The 21,390-nt window shown below is 44.7% G+C and overlaps 1 protein-coding gene across 1 annotated transcript; it reads right to left on the minus strand.

The window, feature by feature from the left end:
- Nucleotides 1-482: 482 nt before the first annotated feature.
- On the minus strand, nt 483-18,446 carry LOC149438455 (olfactory receptor 6N1-like). Its single transcript, XM_089659963.1, has 2 exons — nt 17,946-18,446; nt 483-1,479 (listed from the first exon to the last, which is right to left on the minus strand). Exons 1-2 carry the CDS (start codon nt 18,444-18,446, stop codon nt 499-501), a joined length of 1,482 nt encoding a protein of 493 aa, XP_089516089.1. The 3' UTR covers nt 483-498.
- Between the last annotated feature and the right edge of the window lie 2,944 nt (nt 18,447-21,390).

The raw sequence follows: 21,390 nt of genomic DNA on the forward strand, positions 1-21,390 counted from the left end.
TATATATACCAATCCCCAGGTGTCATGCAATGACACCGTGTGATGGATGGGCTCAGCCACAGCTTCGGCCATGCCCTCACGCCGCCCATAGGAGGCTTGGTTACAGAAGCTCTGTGACCAAGCCACCCATGGGTGGGACGGAACGCGTCAGTGGGCATGGCTGGAGCGGCAGCTGAGGCGATCCATCACACAGTGTTGTTGCCTGACTCCTGGGGATTGGTTTGAGCGGCGTTCACCCCCTCACACATGACCAAGTCTCTGGAGTAACTTGGGACGCTGCTCCCTTCTCTCGTTTCTGCCAGTAGGGTGAATATAATTCATGGCCTTGAGCAGAAGCAGGAGCAGAGCTCTTAAAACGTTATAAATAATGCATATATAGTAAAAAAAATCAGTCTAAAACTGTATAAAATTAAGAACAAATTGAGCCAAAACTGTTATAGAATGTTCATTTAATTCATCCAAGTTAATAAATGGCTTTATTCATTAATCACATGCGTTCTATTCTGTGGCCAAACTACTTCTGGTACAGATGAAGCCTATTTTCCTCTGGAAAGCAATTTTAACGTCTTTGTTTCTCATGCTGTATATTATGGGATTCATTATAGGAGTTAATACTGAATATACCAGGGACACCAAAGAATCCACTTCAGATGAGTATTCGCCTGTTGGACGAATGTACACAAACATAAGTGGCAAGAAATATATACTGACAACTGTAAAGTGAGAGGCACAGGTAGAAAAGGTTTTCTTCCGGCCTCCTTTGGAACTGATCCTGAGAATTGTTAAAATAATATTAGTGTAAGATATAAGAATTACAGAAAAGCTTGACAAAATGACAACGGCACCACAGAAGGACCCAACTTCTCTATAGAAGAAGTTGTCGACACCAGCCAAACCGAGCAGCGGAGAATAATCACAGTAGTAATTGTAGAGTATGTTGCGACCACAGTAAGGTACATTTAAGGCAAGAATGGTGACTACAATTGGAGCAGCAAAGCCTCCACACCAGGCTGCCATTGACAGTCTTATGTAAAGTTGTCTTGTCATGATGGTTTGGTAGTGTAAGGGTGAGCATATAGCTATGTAGCGATCGTAGGCCATTACGGCCAGGAGATAACACTCTGTTGCTCCCAAAGACAGAAAAATATACATCTGTACAAAGCAGGCGGTGAAGGAAATGGTATCCAGGTTCATCAGGAACTTGGCCAACATCTTCGGGATGGTTACTGAAGCGAAAGTCATGTCTATAAAGGACAAATTTCCGACAAAAAAATACATTGGGGTATGGAGATGCCGGTCAAAGATAACCAAGAAGAAGATAAAGCCATTGCCAGAGAGGGTGAAGAGGTAGATAAAAAGAAATACACAAGAAAGTAAATTGTTGTAATTCTGGAGGCTCGGGAATCCGAAAAAGATGAATTCTGTCACATGGATACAAGTTGTATTGGAAGAAACAGATTGCAAGGAATCTTCATTGGCCTAGATCATATAAATAAATACAATTAATTAATTGTATTATTTTATTGCTCAAATAGCATCAGCGCTATAACCAGTAACAAACCAGTAACAAACACGTTTTGAGCCAAAGCATCCTCCTTCATTAGGGCTTCAACATTGGTTGCCAGAGTTACAGTATGGACAGTGCTAAATCCTCCTGGATGGATATCTTAATCTAAAATATAGATGTGTGGGCTCAGTGGCTGGGTACCAGCAGATGCAGCAGGCGCCTCTCAGTGAAAACGAGCAAATGATACAAAATATCTAATTCAGGGATCAATAAATAGCGGACCGTGGTCCGGACCCAGACCAAGTGACAGTCCTGTCTGGGTCACTTAGCAGCTGGGTGTCCTCTCCCGGGTCCCCCAAATGGCCATTGATTTAATCCTTAGAGTAGGGCAAGGGGTGGGAGGTGCTGCAGATCTGCACAGAGAGGGAGAGTCTTTTCAAACTAACAAGCGGTAGTCACCTGATTGGTAATATAATGAGTTGTGTAGCTCCTGTCCTCCATCCAGATCTGCAGCACCGCTCGCCCCCAGCCCTGCTGTGAGGATGATAGGTGGGAGACCCAGGAGAGGACATCCCAAGCAGACAACTGCATCTGCCCTGCTGAAAGTAGAACTGTGAGGCTGGAGAGGTTTACATTGAAAGAGGCACTGTAATATAAATGGGCACTCTGATGTGAGAGGCACTGTGTTATAAAGGGGTGCTGTGTTATAAAGGGGTGCTGTGTTATAAAGGGGTGTTGTGTTATAAAGGGGTGCTGTGTTATAAAGGGGTGTTGTGTTATAAAGGGGTGCTGTGTTATAAAGGGTACGGCAAAGTAATGGGGCACTGTGATGTGAAGGAGAATACAATGTAAAAGGTAAACTGTGATATAAAGGTTCCCTGTGATATGTAGGGGACTCCAATGTAAAGGGGATCTGTGATATGTAGGGGACTCCAATGTAAAGGGGATCTGTGTTGTGAAGGGGAGCTGAGGACTGTGTAGTACTACTGTAAAGGGGGTGAGGCTGTGATATGAAGGGGGTCTGTGATGTAAAAGTAATGGGAGATTGTGGTCACTGATGTAAAGAAGGGACTGTGATGTTAACGAGGGTTGTAATGTAAAGGAGGCTATGAGGGGAAGGATAGGTTAACCACTAACCTACAGGGCACTTATACCCCCTTCCTGCCCAGGCCAATTTCCAGCTTTCAGCGCTGTCGCATTTTGAATGACAATTGCGCGGTCATGCAACACTGTACCCATATGAAATTTTTATCTTTTTTTGTGACAGATAGAGCTTTATTTTGGTGGTATTTAATCACCTCGGGGTTTTTTATTTTTTCTTAAACAAACCAAAAACCACTGAAAATTAAAAAAAAAAAAAAGTTTTTTCTTATATAAAGTTTTTGTTATAAAATGTTGTAAATAATTGATTTTTCTCCTTCACTGATGTGCGCTAATGAGGCTGCAGTGATGGGCACTGATAGGCTGCACTGATGGACACTGATGGACACTGATGGGCACTGATGAGGAGGCACTGGTAGGTGGCACTGATGGGCATTGACAGGCATCACTGATAGGCACTGAAAGGCAGCACTGCTATATGGCACTGATAGGCGCCACTGACTGGCACTGTTAGATGGCACTAATGCACACTGATAGGCGGCAATGACAGGTGGCACTGACTGGCAGCACTGATAAGTGGCACTGACCTGCATTGATAGGTGGCACTGATGCACACTGATAGGCGGCAGTGACTGGCACTTATAGGCAGCACTGACTGGCACTGATAGGCGGCACTGACTGGCAGCACTGATAGGTGGCACTGATGGGTGACACTGAAGGCAGCTCAGATGGGTACTGATATGCGGCATTGATGTGCACTGGTAGGCACTGAAATGTGGCACTGATGTGGCACTGATGGGCACTGGCAGGTGGCATGGATGATCACTGACAGCTGGCACTGATGGACACTGACAGGTGGCACTGCTGGGGCTACACAGATCATCAGGGCACACTGATGATCAGTGTACATGCCCCCTCTGAGGAATGCAGCTTACCGGCTCTCCTCTGCTCTCGAGCTGTCAGCGTGAGGAGAGAAATGCCGATAACCGTCATTTCCCTGTTTACATGGGATCAGCTGTGATTGGACCAGGGGCGGACTGACCATTTGGAAACTCTGGAACTGCCTGAGGGCAGTAGGGGACCCCATGAGATGCCCCTGGTACCTTTTTCATAGGCTTTTTGGAGTGTAGGCAAGGACACAGGGGCCCCATGATTCCCGATTGCCTGGTGGCCCCATGAGTTTTCAGTCCACCCCTGGATTGGACACAGCTGATCACATGACCGAGCCAACATCTTCGACTCTGTCCATTGATCGGTGATCCGTTGTGTCCAAGGAACACAGCGCACCGCCGATCGCCACGCTACGTGCTCCTGGAGCCGCACATGCGCGATTAGAATGGAAGGACGTCCTATGACACCCTCCCAGAATGAGAGAACCACCTTTCGCCCATCATTGTACTATATGGCAGGTGGGAGGTGGTAAAGACACTGAGCTGTGATGTACAGGGGGAGCTGTGACGTACAGGGGGAGCTGTGATGTACAGGGGGGACTGTGATGTACAGGGGGAGCTGTGATGTACAGGGGGAGCTGTGATGTGTTATAGCGCAAACATGAGACCTCTGCCAGAAGAAAATGTTACTGACTGGTCTTACGTGAATTTTAATTCAAGACCCTTGATCTGATTGCTCAAACAATAGCCTTTCCAGCATTAGTATATGTAGCACTACCCCCTTAGGAGTCGCTAGAGATTTGGGTCCCCCTGTAGTCCTGCACAGCCAGGCAACACACAGTTTTCCACAGACTTGCATTCAGAGTCTGTAAACAGTCCTTGAGCTTGGCTTTTTATGTCTTATTGAGGGGTGTTGAACGTGGATGGGATAAGGGGTGTACGGGATGCCCAGTGGAACTGCAACTGAGAACAAACTCCTTAGCAATTATGTACAAGTCTTTACACAGTAGAACTTCTGCTTGGAAAGCACTCTAGCCTCTCCAGGTGTACCTCTGCAGACCCCAGATAATACTCTTCTTATACAGTTGTGTCAGGAATGGACTTGCCAATAATGGTGGGACTCACCTGCCTTGTGGGCTGCAGTACCAGGGCTGGCCAGCGGGTGCTCTCAGCAATCAGAGACTCAACCCTGCAGTCAGCCAAACACCTGAAGCTGATTACGGGGGTTGTATTTAAGGAATGGCCAGATTCACAGTCAGGGCATTGGTGTGTGTTTTTCCATGGGCCCCTGTATCTTGTAACCTGCATTCCTGTTCCTGCCTGACTTGTTGCCGACCCTGCCTGATCCTGACCTCTGCTGACTTCTCCTGTTTGATCCCTGGCTTGTGACCCCGACCATTCTCTGCCTGACCCCCTGTACCTACCTGCCTGTTAGTTGCTGTACCCGGCTCGTGACCTGACTACTCTCCGCCTGCTCCTCCTGTACCTACCTGCCCGATTGTTATCGACCCAGCCTGCCTGACTACGCTTGCATTGTATATATTGTTATCTGTGGGTGGTTTGGTTTGGTTTGTTTGCACTGTGTTTATGTTTTAGTATTGCTCTGCGTTTTGTATTGTTAGTATTAATAAATTATATTGTTTATAACATATCTGAAGCCTGCGTTTCCCTGTGTCAGTTCACATACCTCTGGTCATACCCTGATTCCTGACAAGTTGTCTGAGGGAATCCCTGGGTAAGGAAATCCAGTGCCTGCCACTTTAAATGAAACAGTCCCAGGAAAGGAGCTAATTGGGTTTCCCACCAGAGTGCTCTTTTTCCCCTGTTTGGCCTGGGGGTGTAGGACTACTCACTCAGTCTCAGTCCTGCGTGCAGATTTAGGTAGGTGGCTGCCTTCAGGCCTTCTACTGGGCTAGCTCCTTTTCTGGCTCTACAGGTGGTCCTTGCTCTGGAGTATGATGATGTTAAGAGATCCTCCTTTCCAGCACCCTGCCTGTAGGTAGGCCCTTTCCCACTGGGCCCCCTCCTAGGGACCTGCATCTCAGCCACTTTTAAGGGCTTTCCTGACCCCATGCCAAGTCACCTGCTTGAGGATTGGTCAGGATCCCCTGAGAGTGCAGACCAGCTCATCCTCACCTCCCGCCCACTGCTTCTAGAATCTTTTTACTATTAACCACTAGGGGACCGCCTGCAGTACATATACTGCTACAAGGGGCCCCTGTGCGCAGGATCACAAATATAAACGTGATCCTGCATTTCAGGGTAGGGGACGCATGCCCTGCCCTACCCACGGCACTGATCGCGGGTGTCAATCACCGGGTCCCGGCTGGTGATTACCCGCCAGAGCCTGGCGATTGCCGGCAAACACCGACAGGGAGGAAGGCTGAGCACAGCCTTCCGGGACAGTGTGTAACAGAGAAGTACACACCCCCCACCCCCTACCCATGCTTCCCCCATTCACTGCCCAACCCGGAATTCAGATGGAAATAGCAAATTTAACTAACCCCCTTGATAATTTGGAGCTGTTTTTCACGGAAGATCTGTATGCATTGATTGTGGATCAAAGCAATTTATATGCACAACAATTTATCGCCACCAACCCAAATCCAAACCTTGCCAGACCATTCGCATGGAAGCTCATTACGGTTTCCGAATTAAAAATTTTTTTGGACCTAACCCTCAACATGGGCATTACTAAAAAAAATGAATTGCGGTTGTATTGGTCCACAGACCCGATTCATCATATGCCCTGTTCTCTGCTGCCATGGCCAGGCATAGATACGAGAGTTTAATGTGTTTTATGTATTTCAACGACAATACACTCTGTCGTCCTCGGGGTGACCCTAAATTTGACCGGCTCCACAAAATTCAGCCCCTCGTAAATCATCTTAATCAAAAATTTGCAGATGTCTATACTCCCCGCACCTCAAGAAATGTGATGAGCAGTCAGAAAGTAAAAGCTGTAAATTCCATTATCTATACCATAGTTTGTAGACGCTATAACTTCACACAAAGCAATAAATATACACTTTTTTGGATTTTTTTAACCAAAAACATGTAGCAGAATACATTTTGGTCTACATTTATGATGATTTTTTAGTTTTTTGGATATTTTTTATGAGAGAAAAGAGAAAATATTGTTTTTTTCAAAACTATTTTTTTTCTCAAACATTTTTGTTTATAGCGCCAAAAATAAAAAGCTCACATGTGATCAAATACCACCAAAAGAAAGCTCTATTTGTGAGAAAAAAGGACATAAATTTAAATTATGTATCGTATTGCATAAGCACACAATTGTCAGTTAAACCAGTGCTGCGCTGTATAGCAAAAAAATGGCGTAAAATGCAGTATCTAAATTTATAACTAACTTTGAGTTTACTATATATTTTTTATAGCCAAAAGTAAAAAAATATAGTTTTTCTTCAAAATTTTTGGTCTTTTTTTGTTTATAGCGTGAAAAATAAAAAGCGCACAGGTGATCAAATACCACCAAAAGAAAGCTCTATTTGTGTGAAAAAAAGGACGTAAATTTCATTTGGGTGCAGCATTGCATGACCGCGCAATTATCAGTTGAATTAGTGCAGCGCCGAGTAGCAAAAAGAGGCCTGGTCATTAAGGGGGGTAAATCCTCTAGAGGGCAAGTGGTTAATATATTTGAAGAATTTTTTGGGGTTGGTCCTGCTATCTTTTGCGATCTGTCGTTCATTTTCAATGTTTGTGGCCTTTATTTCCTTTCTGCATATTTTGTAATATTCTTTGTAATGTTTAAACGATGATTGCGTTCCTTCATTTTTATATTTAATAAAAGCTCTTTTCTTGTTGCCAATGGGAATATATTTTGCAGTGTGTTCACATACAGTCTTTTGGAAAAACTCACATTTCTGTGTTGTGTTCATCGATGCCAATATTCCCTCCCAGTCTAAGTCTTGGAGAGCAGCTCTCAGCCTTAAATCCCCTTTCTTCCCCATTCCGATGCTTGGTTTGAACTTCAGCAAGTCGTCTTCACCACGTCTAGATGCCTAAATGCATTAAGTTGCTGCCATGTGATTGGCTGATTAGCAATTTGTGTTACCAAGCAATTGAACAGGTCATGTTGAAGAATTCCTATATAAACATCCACCCATGTAATCATTTTTTGTCACATTGTTTTCTGCATGCTTTGTGACCCAATGTACATTGTAATTCTCTAGTAAACGTATATCAGACGAATGCAACAGAATTGGCGTTGATGTCCTTCATTCAAAAGGAGTACTTAACATTAGCAATTTGTGTTACCAAGCAATTGAATAGGTGTACCGAAAAAAGTGGCCAGTGAGTGTATTTAGCATTTACTTCCTGGAATCCATCTGCCCTTAGCTTAGGCATGAAGGCAGGAGGGTGTGCTTAGTTCAGCAAAGCCCTCCTCCTCTACTGAAGGCTGGGATGTATGACATTATTTACCTAGGTATGGAAACAAAGAAGTAACTTAAGAAATGAAAAAAAAAGTTTAAAACAGGTAAATATAATATACTTTCCTATCTATTTACTATCAGTATGAGGAATAAAAATAGTCAATGTTGATTGAGAGAGTGAAGTTCCACTTTATTAAGTGCCGGCAACAGAGGCCGAGGGGAACAGGGCTATAGGAAAAGATTGTTATACAATGTTGTAATGTTGTGTTTATTTGGACACCAGGCTTTTGTTAAAGCCGTATTAAACCCAAAGCCAAGTCTTCATCTATTGACTCTGCAGACAGTTGGTGACTTTTGTGCACTTCAGCATGCGCTGACCCCGCTCTCTTTTTTGTGGCCTACCACTTGGTGGGCTGCCGTTACAATTTGGGGCCAGTTTTCCTTTAATAATGAAAAAAATCAGGGGATATATTTTACCATGTAATACTAAAGTGTGGGGTCTTGTGAGCTGCTATGGTGTATACAAAGTGCTAATAAATATTTAAATGATTAAATACTATAAATGATACTAAAATTGTGGAAAACCAATACAATAGTGAAAATAAAATTTAAAATGTGTGTAAAAACTGTGAAGAAACTGTAATAAATGGCATATTTTGTTAAATGTATTATATTATACTATACATAACCCCCTATTGACTGAGGATAAAACAAATTTGAATGCCTGAAATTTGGAATTTTGACACATTTATCACAACTACTTAGTGTATCCAACTGGATTACACCTTGTTTTTTTCAGGACAAATGGTAAAATAAAAAACCAGAAATAGTGTCACGCTCCACTACCAATTGCAAAAAAATGTGAATAAATAAATATTAATCCAGCATCAAAAGAATATGTATCAATATCACTGCAATTATATTACTGTTGCAAACATGTCCTTAATAAGTCTGTGACTTTGACACTTCTAGTGCTGTGATAGGAGATAATAACCGTGCAGTCCACCAATCATAAAAAATATTATGCACCTTCCCCGGTTGTGCTCTCACCTGGTGTATATGACCAGACCGTTTAGTGAGGTCATAAAAAGCTTGTGTCCCTTTAATTGGACTTAGTGTTAAATGGATAGGATTATCCCTCTTTCCCTGGGATGGATGGATGGATGGATGGATGGAGTGTTCCCTCTTCCCACTAGGGGGTCTCCTTGCTTCCTTAGAGATTTTTCTCCACAGGTATAATGGCCATGAAATGTAATAAAAGAATATAGCGCCTTATCCTCTGTACAATTGTGCATGTGTGACGTCATGACGCTTAAAGCAACATACAGCAAGTATTCAGCAATATTGGAAAACTTTACTGTGGATTCAAATTTCAACATTTTAAAGCATTTTTAACTTGTCATATATGTGAGTGCACTACTGTATTTAATAAATTAAATTTTAAAGAGGATAAGGCACTATATTTTTTTATTACATTTCATGGCTATTACACCTATGGAGGAAAATCCATCCATCCATCCATCCATCCATCCCAGGGAAAGAGGGATAATCCTATTCATTTACCATTAAGTCCAATTAAAGGGACACAACCAGGGAAGGTGCATAATATTTTTTATGATTGGTGGACTGCACGGTTATTATCTCCTATCACAGCACTAGAAGTGTCAAAGTCACAGACTTAATAAGGACATGTTTGCAGCAGTAATATAATTGCAGTGATATTGATATATATTCTTTTGATGCTGGACTAAAATTTTACTTAATATTTATTTATTCACATTTTTTTGCAATTGGTAGTGGAGCGCGACACTATTTCTGATTTTATATTTTACCATTTGTCCTGAAAAAAACAAGGTGTAATCCACTTGGATACACTAAGTAGTTGTGATAAATGTGTCAAAATTCCAAATTTGTATTCAGGCATTAAAATGTGTTTTTTCCTCAGTCACCAAGGGGTTAAGTATAGTATAATATAATACATTTAACAAAATATGCCATTTATTACAGTTTCTTTAAAATTTTTGCAATATACTGTATGTAACGAGAAGAAAATTGTTCTTTTTTAATCAACATTATCTCATGCTTTAAATTTTCTGCCCTACACTGTCAACATAAATTTAGGTTCATATAGTTTCTAGTTTTATCATTTGTTTTATGTTTTTGTATTGCATGACTTTTTTTTTTTCGTTTATTGCATTAAAAAAGAAAAGAAAGGAAAAACAAAAACTGTAATTTCATATTTACCTAGCACGAATTCTATTTTAAATGTCAATTTTATTTACCGGTTTTTTTTTTAGTTCAAAATAATATTTTTCATAAACACAAAGATTTTAACAAAATAATCAATATATCAAACTTACCTTCCATAGGTCAGCTCCCATGACAAATAATAAAAGAAAACTTTTGGCAAGAATTGAAATGTTAATATTTTTATCCTCTTCAAAAATGAATGAAACAAACTGAATTTTGCACGATTGGTTTAAATGTTGTTTAGTAATTGGCTACATATGTGTAGCATGGCTTTTCCTTCATTTTTGCTTAGTGGTAAATAAACTACGCTGTGATTAGCTTCTATATAAACCCCTGGTCATAACACAGACAGGGAGTCTAAAGCTAATTAGAATCCTCCAAGGAATGATTAAATAATGTTGCTATTGAAGTTGTTGTTGTTTTGGTGGTTATAATGATTTGATTATTATTAAATTAAACAATAACTCTCCCATATGCCTTGCCCTTCAGGGAGTTAATCTAACTATCCATAGACACAAAATCCAAAAACTATCCATAGATACAAAATATGTATGTATTTATTAATTTTTTTTAACTATTTATATTATTTATAAATATACATTTTAATGTTCAGTGTAATCTTTAGAAACCTTCAAAGCATTGTTTTTTTAAAGGATGTATTCATTGATGATCATAATTCCTTAACAAATATATTTAGTTCTCTTTCTTTAGCATGTAGCTCTACCTTCGTGAGGGTCACTATGTTGTGGACATCCCTAACCCTCTCTCTGCATAGCCAGGCAACAGTGTTTTCTCACATCAACTTGCATCCTGTCAGGGTTCTGTCCACAGCTGAAGTTCTAGGAGATCTGGCACTCCTGCCAGTACCCTGCATGGCCGCAGAAGTGCACATTGGTGAAGATCCATGCGCATTGGCGCACGGACGCGAGCCGGAACACGTATGCGCAATAGTGCATAGCTGCGCACGCATTGGCTCAGTTTGGCGCCAGACAGCCTTCATAAGGAGGCTCATCACTCCCTCATGTTGCTGGTTGATCTCTTGCTCCCCAGTACCTTTGTCTGTGTACCTTTGCTATAGCAATTTCCTGTTACCGACCCGGTTTGCTCATGGACCTGTCTTCTCTGCTTGGCTAATGGATATTCTGTCATGTTCCTCTGTGTATGACCCCGGCTATTCTACTGACTACGTCTGCTCCAATCTCTAACTGGCACTTGACCTTGGCTTTGAACCGACTATCCTGTGGTCCTCTGTTTCCATGAAGGCTTGCATACCTCACACAGGCGCCACCTGTCTGCAGACTCCATTCCAGTGCATCAGCTGTGTTCCTGGGTGTACCGCTGACCAGCACTCCTACAGGCGACCTGTGCTACTTTGGGCCCAACTCCTGCTGTCCCATATCCAGGGGAGTCTGGAACTTAGCCGCAATGGAAGCCCTCTCCCCGTTGGCTTCCATCACCAGGTACGTGATAGTATCAACCAGCCACTATGTCTGAGGCCAAGAGAGGCGCTTTCGCATTAGAGGCCCTGTGCCAACACATGATGGCACTTATACAAGCAGTTAAAGATCTGCAGGAAGGATACTTTCAGCTGGAAGGACGTCTTCATCCCTCACTACTTCTCTGACTTCTGCAGACCAAAATACTTCTAGTTAATTCGCCTCCTGCTGCTACACCTGCTGTGGTGTTACCGCCTCCGGAGCCCAGGGTCCCCACTCTTGAACGATTCCTCGGGGACCAATGTAAATTCAGAGCCTTTAAAAATGCTTGTCAGCTGTATTTTGCTCTGCAGCTGAGGACTTTTTCACTTGAGGCGGTCAAGGTTGGGTTCATTATCTTCTTTTTTGTCTGACGTACTTCAGTCATGGGCACACAGCCTACTGGGACAAAAGAACCCAGCACTCAACTCAGTGATCACATTTTTTGAAGCCATGACTGCCCTTTATGATGATCCCTAGAGGACCTCCACTGCTGAGTCTGCCCTCCATGCTCTACAACAGGGTCGGAGGCCTGTGGAGGACTATATTGTGGAATTCCGCAAATGGTCAGCTGATACCGGTTTGAATGATGCACTGTTAAAATACCAGTTCTGTCTAGGCCTGTTAAATCCCTCAAGGATGAGTTATCTAGGGTGGAAGTTCCCTCCTCCTTGGAGAACCTTATTCAGCTCTCTACCCAGTTGGATCGACAACTATGGGAAAGACATTCTGAACGTACTCAGACCTTTCGACCCACGTGGGTTCTGCCGAGGATTCAAGGACCAGCGGCTCCTGCCCCTGCTCCTCAGCCCATCTGCACTTCTGAAGTAGAACCAATGCAAATTGGCTTTCTCCGACCTGCTCTAACTCCAGAAGAAAGGCTACGCATATGCAAGGCAACCTATGTCTTTACTGTGGGGCCATGGGCTATTTTTTGCGCAACTGCCCAGTGCGACCAATTAAGTCCAGCCAGCCCCATCCTTCGTATCTCCAGTTAACCGGAACTTTAACCACCCATGTCACCCTTCCCATATCATTGCAGATGGCTGGAAGGGAAGTCAATTTGTGGGCAATCGTTGATTCAGGAGCCTGTAGCGGTTTCTTGGAGATCAACCTTGCCAAGGACTTACTTATTCCTCTTCATCCAAAGAAACAAAGACTTGATGTATTACTAGCGGATGACACTACTCCTAGCTCAGGACCTGTTACCCGGGAAACCATTCCCGTCCTAGCAACAACTGACTCCGGCCACCGGGAGTTCATCTGTTTTGACATTATCAGATCCCCCATATTTCCAGCCATCCTAGGAATACCCTGGTTGCAAGCCCACAACCCACAAATCAACTGGCCCAAGAAACAAGTCACCTTTCCATCAAGCTATTGTCTTCAGTAGAGATGAGCGAATTATTCAAAAATTTGATTTGGCTGATTCGCCGAATTCCAGGAAGAAATTCGATTCGATGCGAATTTATTCGCTACGAAGTTAACTTATAAAAAGGGTTTCTAGGCTTCAGAGAGCCTTTAAATTAGTGCAGAACACTGTACCTTTAATTTAAATGCCCTTGGAGATGAGGAAGGAGAAGGAGAAGGATGAGAAGAAGGAGAAGGATGAGAAGAAGGAGAAGGAGAAGGATGAGAAGAACAAGAAGGATGAGAAGAAGGAGAAGGAGAAGGATGAGAAGAAGGAGAAGGAGAAGGATGAGAAGATGGAGAAGGAGAAGGATGAGATGAAGGAGAAGGATGAGAAGAAGGAGAAGGAGAAGGATGAGAAGAAGGAGAAGGAGAAGGATGAGAAGAAGGAGAAGGATGAGAAGAAGGATGAAAAGAAGGATGAGCAGAAGGAGAAGGATGAGAAGAAGGATGAGAGGAAGGAGAAGGATGAGAAGAAGGATGAGAAGAAGGAGAAGGATGAGAAGAAGGAGAAGAAGAATGAGAAGAAGGAGAAGGATGAGAAGAAGGAGAAGGAGAAGGAGAAGGATGAGAAGAAGGAGAAGGAGAAGGATGAGAAGATGGAGAAGGAGAAGGATGAGAAGAAGGAGAAGGAGAAGGATGAGAAGAAGGAGAAGGATGAGAAGAAGGAGAAGGATGAGAAGAAGGAGAAGGATGAGAAGAAGGAGAAGGAGAAGAAGGAGAAGGAGAAGGATGAGAAGAAGGAGAAGGAGAAGGATGAGAAGAAGGAGAAGGATGAGAAGGATGAGAAGAAGGATGAGAAGAAGGATGAGAAGAAGGATGAGAAGAAGGATGAGAAGAAGGATGAGAAGGAGAAGGATGAGAAGAAGGATGAGAAGAAGGAGAAGGATGAGAAGAAGAAGGATGAGAAGAAGGAGAAGGATGAGAAGAAGAAGCAGGATGAGAAGAAGGAGAAGGATGAGAAGCAGGAGAAGGATGAGAAGGAGGAGAAGGATGAGAAGAAGAAGGATGAGAAGAAGAAGCAGGATGAGAAGAAGGAGAATTCCAAGCCGGCAAAAAGTGTATCTGCAGAGCTCCGCTATTTCTTAGCGGAGCTCTGCAGATACACTTAGCGGAGCTCTGCAGATACACTTTTTGCCGGCTTGGAATTCTTCTTATTTTCATCCTACTTCTTCTTCTTCTTCTTCATCCTCATCCTCTTCTTCTTCTTCTGAGGATGAGGATGAGGATGAAGAAGAAGAAGAAGTAGGATGAAAATAAGAAGAATTCCAAGCCGGCAAAAAGTGTATCTGCAGAGCTCCTCTAAGTGTATCTGCAGAATAGAGGAGCTCTGCAGATACACTTTTTGCCGGCTTGGAATTCTTCTTATTTTCATCCTACTTCTTCTTCTTCCTCTTCATCCTCATCCTCATCCTCTTCTTCTTCTTCTGAGGATGAGGATGAAGAAGAAGAAGAAGAAGAAGTAGGATGAAAATAAGAAGAATTCCAAGCCGGCAAAAAGTGTATCTGCAGAGCTCCTCTAAGTGTATCTGCAGAATAGAGGAGCTCTGCAGATACACTTTTTGCCGGCTTGGAATTATTCTTATTTTCATCCTACTTCTTCTTCTTCTTCTTCCTCTTGATCCTCATCCTCTTCTTCTTCTTCTGAGGATGAGGATGAAGAAGAAGAAGAAGAAGTAGGATGAAAATAAGAATAATTCCAAGCCGGCAAAAAGTGTATCTGCAGAGCTCCTCTATTCTGCAGATACACTTAGAGGAGCTCTGCAGATACACTTTTTGCCGGCTTGGAATTCTTCTTATTTTCATCCTACTTCTTCTTCTTCTTCATCCTCATCCTCAGAAGAAGAAGAAGAGGATGAGGATGAAGAAGAAGAAGAAGAAGTAGGATGAAAATAAGAAGAATTCCAAGCCGGCAAAAAGTGTATCTGCAGAGCTCCGCTAAGTGTATCTGCAGAGCTCCGCTATATCTGACAGTTCTGTGACATTCACTCCATACAGCGGTTGAAACATTGTATCTATTTGTTTCCATAAATGGAAACAAATAGATACAATCTTTCAACCGCTGTATGGAGTGAATGTCACAGAACTGTCAGAAATAGGCTATTTCTGACAGTTCTGTGACATTCACTCCATACAGCGGTTTCAACCGCTGTATGGAGTGAATGTCACAGAACTGTCAGAAATAGGCTATTTCTGACAGTTCTGTGACATTCACTCCATACAGCGGTTTCAACAACATTCACTCCATACAGCGGTTGAAACATTGTATCTATTTGTTTCCATAAATGGATCCATTTATGGAAACAAATAGATACAATGTTTCAACCGCTGTATGGAGTGAATGTCACAGAACTGTCAGAAATAGCCTATTTCTGACAGTTCTGTGACATTCACTCCATACAGCGGTTGAAAAATTGTATCTATTTGTTTCCATTTATGGAAACAAATAGATACAATGTTTCAACCGCTGTATGGAGTGAATGTTGTTGAAACCGCTGTATGGAGTGAATGTCACAGAACTGTCAGAAATAGCCTATTTCTGACAGTTCTGTGACATTCACTCCATACAGCGGTTGAAAGATTGTATCTATTTGTTTCCATTTATGGAAACAAATAGATACAATGTTTCAACCGCTGTATGGAGTGAATGTCACAGAACTGTCAGAAATAGCGGAGCTCTGCAGATACACTTAGCGGAGCTCTGCAGATACACTTTTTGCCGGCTTGGAATTCTTCTTATTTTCATCCTACTTCTTCTTCTTCTTCTTCATCCTCATCCTCTTCTTCTTCTTCTGAGGATGAGGATGAGGATGAAGAAGAAGAAGAAGAAGTAGGATGAAAATAAGAATAATTCCAAGCCGGCAAAAAGTGTATCTGCAGAGCTCCTCTAAGTGTATCTGCAGAATAGAGGAGCTCTGCAGATACACTTTTTGCCGGCTTGGAATTATTCTTATTTTCATCCTACTTCTTCTTCTTCTTCATCCTCATCCTCAGAAGAAGAAGAAGAGGATGAGGATGAGGATGAAGAGGAAGAAGAAGAAGAAGAAGTAGGATGAAAATAAGAAGAATTCCAAGCCGGCAAAAAGTGTATCTGCAGAGCTCCTCTTTTCTGCAGATACACTTAGAGGAGCTCTGCAGATACACTTTTTGCCGGCTTGGAATTATTCTTATTTTCATCCTACTTCTTCTTCTTCTTCTTCATCCTCATCCTCAGAAGAAGAAGAAGAGGATGAGGATGAGGATGAAGAGGAAGAAGAAGAAGAAGTAGGATGAAAATAAGAAGAATTCCAAGCCGGCAAAAAGTGTATCTGCAGAGCTCCTCTATTCTGCAGATACACTTAGAGGAGCTCTGCAGATACACTTTTTGCCGGCTTGGAATTATTCTTATTTTCATCCTACTTCTTCTTCTTCTTTTTCTTCTTCTTCATCCTCATCCTCAGAAGAAGAAGAAGAGGATGAGGATGAGGATGAAGAGGAAGAAGAAGAAGTAGGATGAAAATAAGAATTCCAAGCTGGCAAAAAGTGTATCTGCAGAGCTCCTCTATTCTGCAGATACACTTAGAGGAGCTCTGCAGATACACTTTTTGCCGGCTTGGAATTATTCTTATTTTCATCCTACTTCTTCTTCTTCTTCTTCTTCTTCATCCTCATCCTCAGAAGAAGAAGAAGAAGAGGATGAGGATGAGGATGAAGAGGAAGAAGAAGAAGAAGAAGAAGAAGTAGGATGAAAATAAAAAGAATTCCAAGCCGGCAAAAAGGGTATCTGCAGAGTTCCTCTATTTCTGACAGTTCTCTGACAGCTCCTTCACATGTACAGCGGTTGAAACATCTGTTTCCGAATAAAAACATCTGTATCCTAAATGGAAACAAATAGATACAATGTTTCAACCGCTGTACATGTGAAGGAACTGTCAGAGAACTGTCAGAAATAGCGGAGCTCTCTGCAGGGCCACTTTTGCCGGCTGATCGGGAAAAATCCGATTTGCGCACCCGAAGTAGGCTAATATTCGGATTCGACGCAAATCGAATTTTTCCTGAAATTCGTATCGAATTCCACTTCGCCTGGTTCGATTCGCTCATCTCTAGTCTTCAGCACTGTGGCGCCTCCACACCCACCAATTTCCCCGGGTACCTCTCAGTTCAACCTACACCAGATGCCAGTCAATCTGTTCCTCCTACTTACCATGACTTCTGTGGCGGAACCGTTCCGCCTGGACTTCCTCGTGCGGAGCGATGCATCTCAGCCAATGGTCCCCCTTTCCGGCAAGTCTTCTAGAGCTCTGCCAAGGCAGGTATTAGAGCTCAAAAACAATCCTTCCCTGATATCCCAAACCACGAGTCGAAACTGTGTATAGGGGGAATTAATTAAACTTTATTGAACACAACTCAGTATATGCAGCTTCACCCCCACCAGACAGTCTGGCACCCATAACAAAACCCTACAACACAACAACACAGTATGAACTCTATAGAAGTGAAAGTCTAAAAGTTCAAATGACCCTAAACAAAAAGTATAGAATGCCTGTCTACATAACAGCTGCTATATGTATACAGCTTTACAAAGAGGAGAAAACTGAAACAGAAAGGGCAAAGTGTTATTACAAAGGGACAGTTCGTCACAAGGCTCCTCCGTTGCGTAACACCCGGCGAGTCCGGGTCTGATTGGGGCTGGTCAGTTCAGAGGGTTACTTCTCCAACTGGGCTTGCTGGGACAACCCATCCGCATTGGAGTTTTGCTTCCCCGGTCGGTACTGGATGGCAAAGTTATAGGGTTGGAGGGCCAAGCACCACCGCAGCAGATGACCATTGTCCCCGCAGACCCGGTTTAGCCACACCAGAGGGTTGTGATCTGTGAGTACAATGAAGGAGCGCCCGTACAGGTAGGGCTGCAATTTCTTGAGGGCCCATACCAAGGCAAGACATTCTTTTTCTCCACAGCAGCGTAGGCCACCTCCCGGGGTAACAAATTTCTTCTTAGGTAGGCCACTGGATGGTCATTCCCATCGTCCCCGATTTTGCTCAGAACAGCGCCCAATCCAAAGGTGGAGGCATCATCTATGTGGACACAAAACCATTTGGAAGGGTCAGGGGCAGCCAAAACGGGAGTATGGATCAGATCATGTTTGAGCTTTTGGAAAGCCGTTTCACATTCTGGGGACCACACAACCTGTCGGGGCGGATTCTTCCGGGTCAGATCCGTCAGGGGTTTAGCAATGGCGCTGTAGTTGGGGGTGAATTTACGGTAGTACCCCGCAGTGCCTAGGAAGGCAAGGACCACGGTCCGGTCATTGAACCTGCGGTAGTCCACACAGAACCGGATGGTTCCATCCTTCTTGGGTACCAGGACCACCGGGGAGGCCCAGGGACTGTCAGAGGGTTCTATCACACCTAAATCCAGCATTTCCTTAATCTCTCTTCTCATCCCTTCTCTGACAGACTCTTGGTATGCCGCCTGCTTCAGGGGGGCCTGACCCTGTGTGTCTACCTGGTGAACATTTGTGGTGGTGTTACCGGACAGAGACGAGAACAGCCCTTGGTGCTCTTGGAGCAGTTGGCGGGCCTGCTCCTGGGCCTTGGGAGGCAGCCGTGTGCTGATATCTACATCTGCTACACTCAGCTGGGACTGTCCGTCCCCCAACAGCCCCGGCTGAAGAAGCGTTTCTCAGTCATCGGTAGCTGGAGTGCAAATAGCAGCTACACTCTCCTCTGGTCGTTCGATATTCACATGGAAGATTCGCCGGATCCTTCCATCCGAACAGCGAGCTACAATGTACGTGGTATCACAGAGTTGCTCCACCACTTGGTACGGGCCCTGTCAGGCAGCCTGTAATTTGTCATGCCTGACTGGTTTCAAGGCCAACACTTTCTGTCCTAAGCAGGGGCGGACTGACCATTTGGAAACTCGGGCACTGCCCGAGGGCCTGGGGTCAGTAGGGGGCCCCCGTAAAATGTCCCTGGTACCTTTTTCATAGGTTTTTTGAGTTTGGGCAAGGACACAGGGGTCCCATGATCCCCTATTGCCCAGGGGGTCAGTAGGGGGCCCCATGAGATGCCTCTGGTACCTTTTTCATAGGATTTTTTGATCATGGGACACAGGGGTCCCATGATCTCCTATTGCCCGGGGGCTCCATTAGTTGTCAGTCCGCCCCTGGTCCTAAGTAAAATGTTCAGTCTCAGGCAGACCGGTTGTACCACCGTTTCTGCCGGCTCTGGGCGGCCTCAAGGTTGTTTCGTACTAGGGTCATCAACCGTTGTAGCCTCTCGCTGAGCTCCAGCACATAGGTCACCACCGAGGTCCCCTCCTCGGCCACTGCTCCCTCCCAGAGTTTGCGTAGGAGATCCAGGGGTCCCCGAACCCTCCGGCCATACAGCAGCTCGAAGGGAGAGAACCCAGTGGACTCCTGTGGTACCTCTCGGTAGACGAACAGGAGGTGAGGAGATGCCATTCCCAGTCCTTATGGGATATGGTGAACATTTGGAGGAGCTGTTTCAGCGTACCGTTAAACCATTCGCAGAGCCCATTGGTCTGAGGGTGGTAGGGAGAGCTGTACAGCGGTCTGATCCCACACAACTTTCAAAGTTGTTGGGTAAGCTCAGCTGTGAACTGCGTGCCTTGGTCGGTCAGGATCTCCGGAGGAAATCCTACCCGAGTAAAGATCTGTAGCAGGGCTTGAGCAACTGTTTCTGCCTGCATATCTCTCAGCGCTACGGCCTCCAGATACCAGGTGGTGTACTCGACAATGGTCAAGATATACTTCTTGCCCGTGGGACTAGGCCATTTCAGGGGCCCCACTAGGTCCACAGCGACTGAAAGGTTCCCAGACTATAGGTAGGGGCCTCAGAGTGGCCCTGGGCCTGTCTTCCTGCTTCTCTACCTTCTGGCAGACCTCACAAGACCGACAGTAGTCCCGAACATCCACCGATACTCCTGGCCAGAAGAAACTCTGGGTTAAGCGATGCAGGGTCCGTCACTTGCCCAAATGCCCAGCAAGGGGAATATCATGCACAATCCGGAGGAGATCACGCCGATACTTCCTCGGTACTACCATCTGCCGATGAGGTATTTGGGCAGCGCCCACCCCTGCTCCCCCGTGGACCCTGTACAACTTGCCCTGGTCCCACTCATACCTACATCTCCCAATCCCCTAGGATCACTCCCAGACCTCTGTCTATAGGGGTCTAAGGTCCGGTCACTGGCTTTTTCTTTAGCGAAATCAGCGAGGGAATCCCAGGTCAGGGTAGGGACAAGCTCAGCAGGGGGTGGGTATTCTAATCTTACCGAAACCTCGGCAGGTGGAGCGGCAGCATACTCTCTAGCTTGGCGGTGACTGGATGAGCTTCAGCGGGGGTCTCAGTGCCAAAAGTGGAGACCAGGACTCCCAGATCATTTCCAAGGAGAATCTCAGTCGGCAAGTTGTGCATTACTCCAATTTCAACGTCCCAGGCCCTGGTCCCCCACTCCAGCTACCTGTATGGCCACAGACTGCCCGTCTTTGCCCAGTCTGGTACTAGTTGGGGTTGGACTAGGGTGAGTGTGGACCCAGTGTCCCATAATCCTTGGGTCCAACAGCCGTTAACATGGGCAACCAGTTGGTGATGTCGGCGATTGTCTGGGGTGGCATCCTGGAGAGGGTTAGCCTCGTGAAAGACCCCAAAGTCCTCTTCTTCCATTGTAAATTTCATCTATGAAGAGGCGGTGTCACTGGGGTGCTCCTGTAGGGAGTAGGCAGAGGCTTGGCCATAGGGAGTGGTGGGTCAGTTGGAAGTGCCCTGAGGGGGTTGGCTGGTCTGGGGCTTTGGTGGACTCACGAATGAATGCGGATGTGCCCTGTTTAATTACAGCCATAACAGCGCAGGCCAGACTGCTTTGGGTCAGAAGATGTAGGTGTTCTGAGGCATTCTCGGGTGACCAGAGTGGGCACCACTGGTTGTGGACGAGGTGCAGGGGGAATGGAAGGCTCGGTTAGCCTCCTGTTTTCCAGGTACTCATCAGCCCAGCTGCTAGCGTCTGCTAAGGTTAGGGGGTGTCTGTCCCGGACCCAATATCTAACATCCCCTGGAAGTCCATTGTAAAACTGCTCCAGTAACAGCCGTTCGAACAGTTCCTCCCACTTGGTGATCTGACACCCTTAGACCCAGCTGCGGGCAGCGTGTTGTAGCTAATGTCCCCGTTCAGTGAAGGAGTCCTGGGGTTTCTTCTTGAGTGCTCGGAACTTTAAGCACTACGCCTCTGGAGTGAGAGTGTAGCGGGCCAGCAAGTGTTCCTTAACATAATCATAATCCAAGCAGTAACTGTCGGGTACAGTCCTGAATGCGTCTGCAGCTCGACCGGTTAGCTTGCTGCTCCAAATGGTGACCCAGTCTTG

This window comes from Staurois parvus, unplaced genomic scaffold (genome assembly GCF_062004578.1).
Source record: "Staurois parvus isolate SC_StPar_1 unplaced genomic scaffold, SC_StPar_1.0 ptg001192l, whole genome shotgun sequence".
Classification (NCBI taxonomy): Eukaryota; Metazoa; Chordata; class Amphibia; order Anura; family Ranidae; genus Staurois; species Staurois parvus.

Excerpts from the sequence above, each read along its gene's own strand:
- LOC149438455 (XM_089659963.1), bottom strand. The coding sequence starts at position 18,446 with ATGAGAAGAGAGATTAAGGAAATGCTGGATTTAGGTGTGATAGAACCC. Across the intron at positions 1,480-17,945 it reads CTGCTGTGGAGAAAAAGAAT|GCCAATGAAGATTCCTTGCA; the intron begins GTCTTGCCTTGG and ends TATATGATCTAG.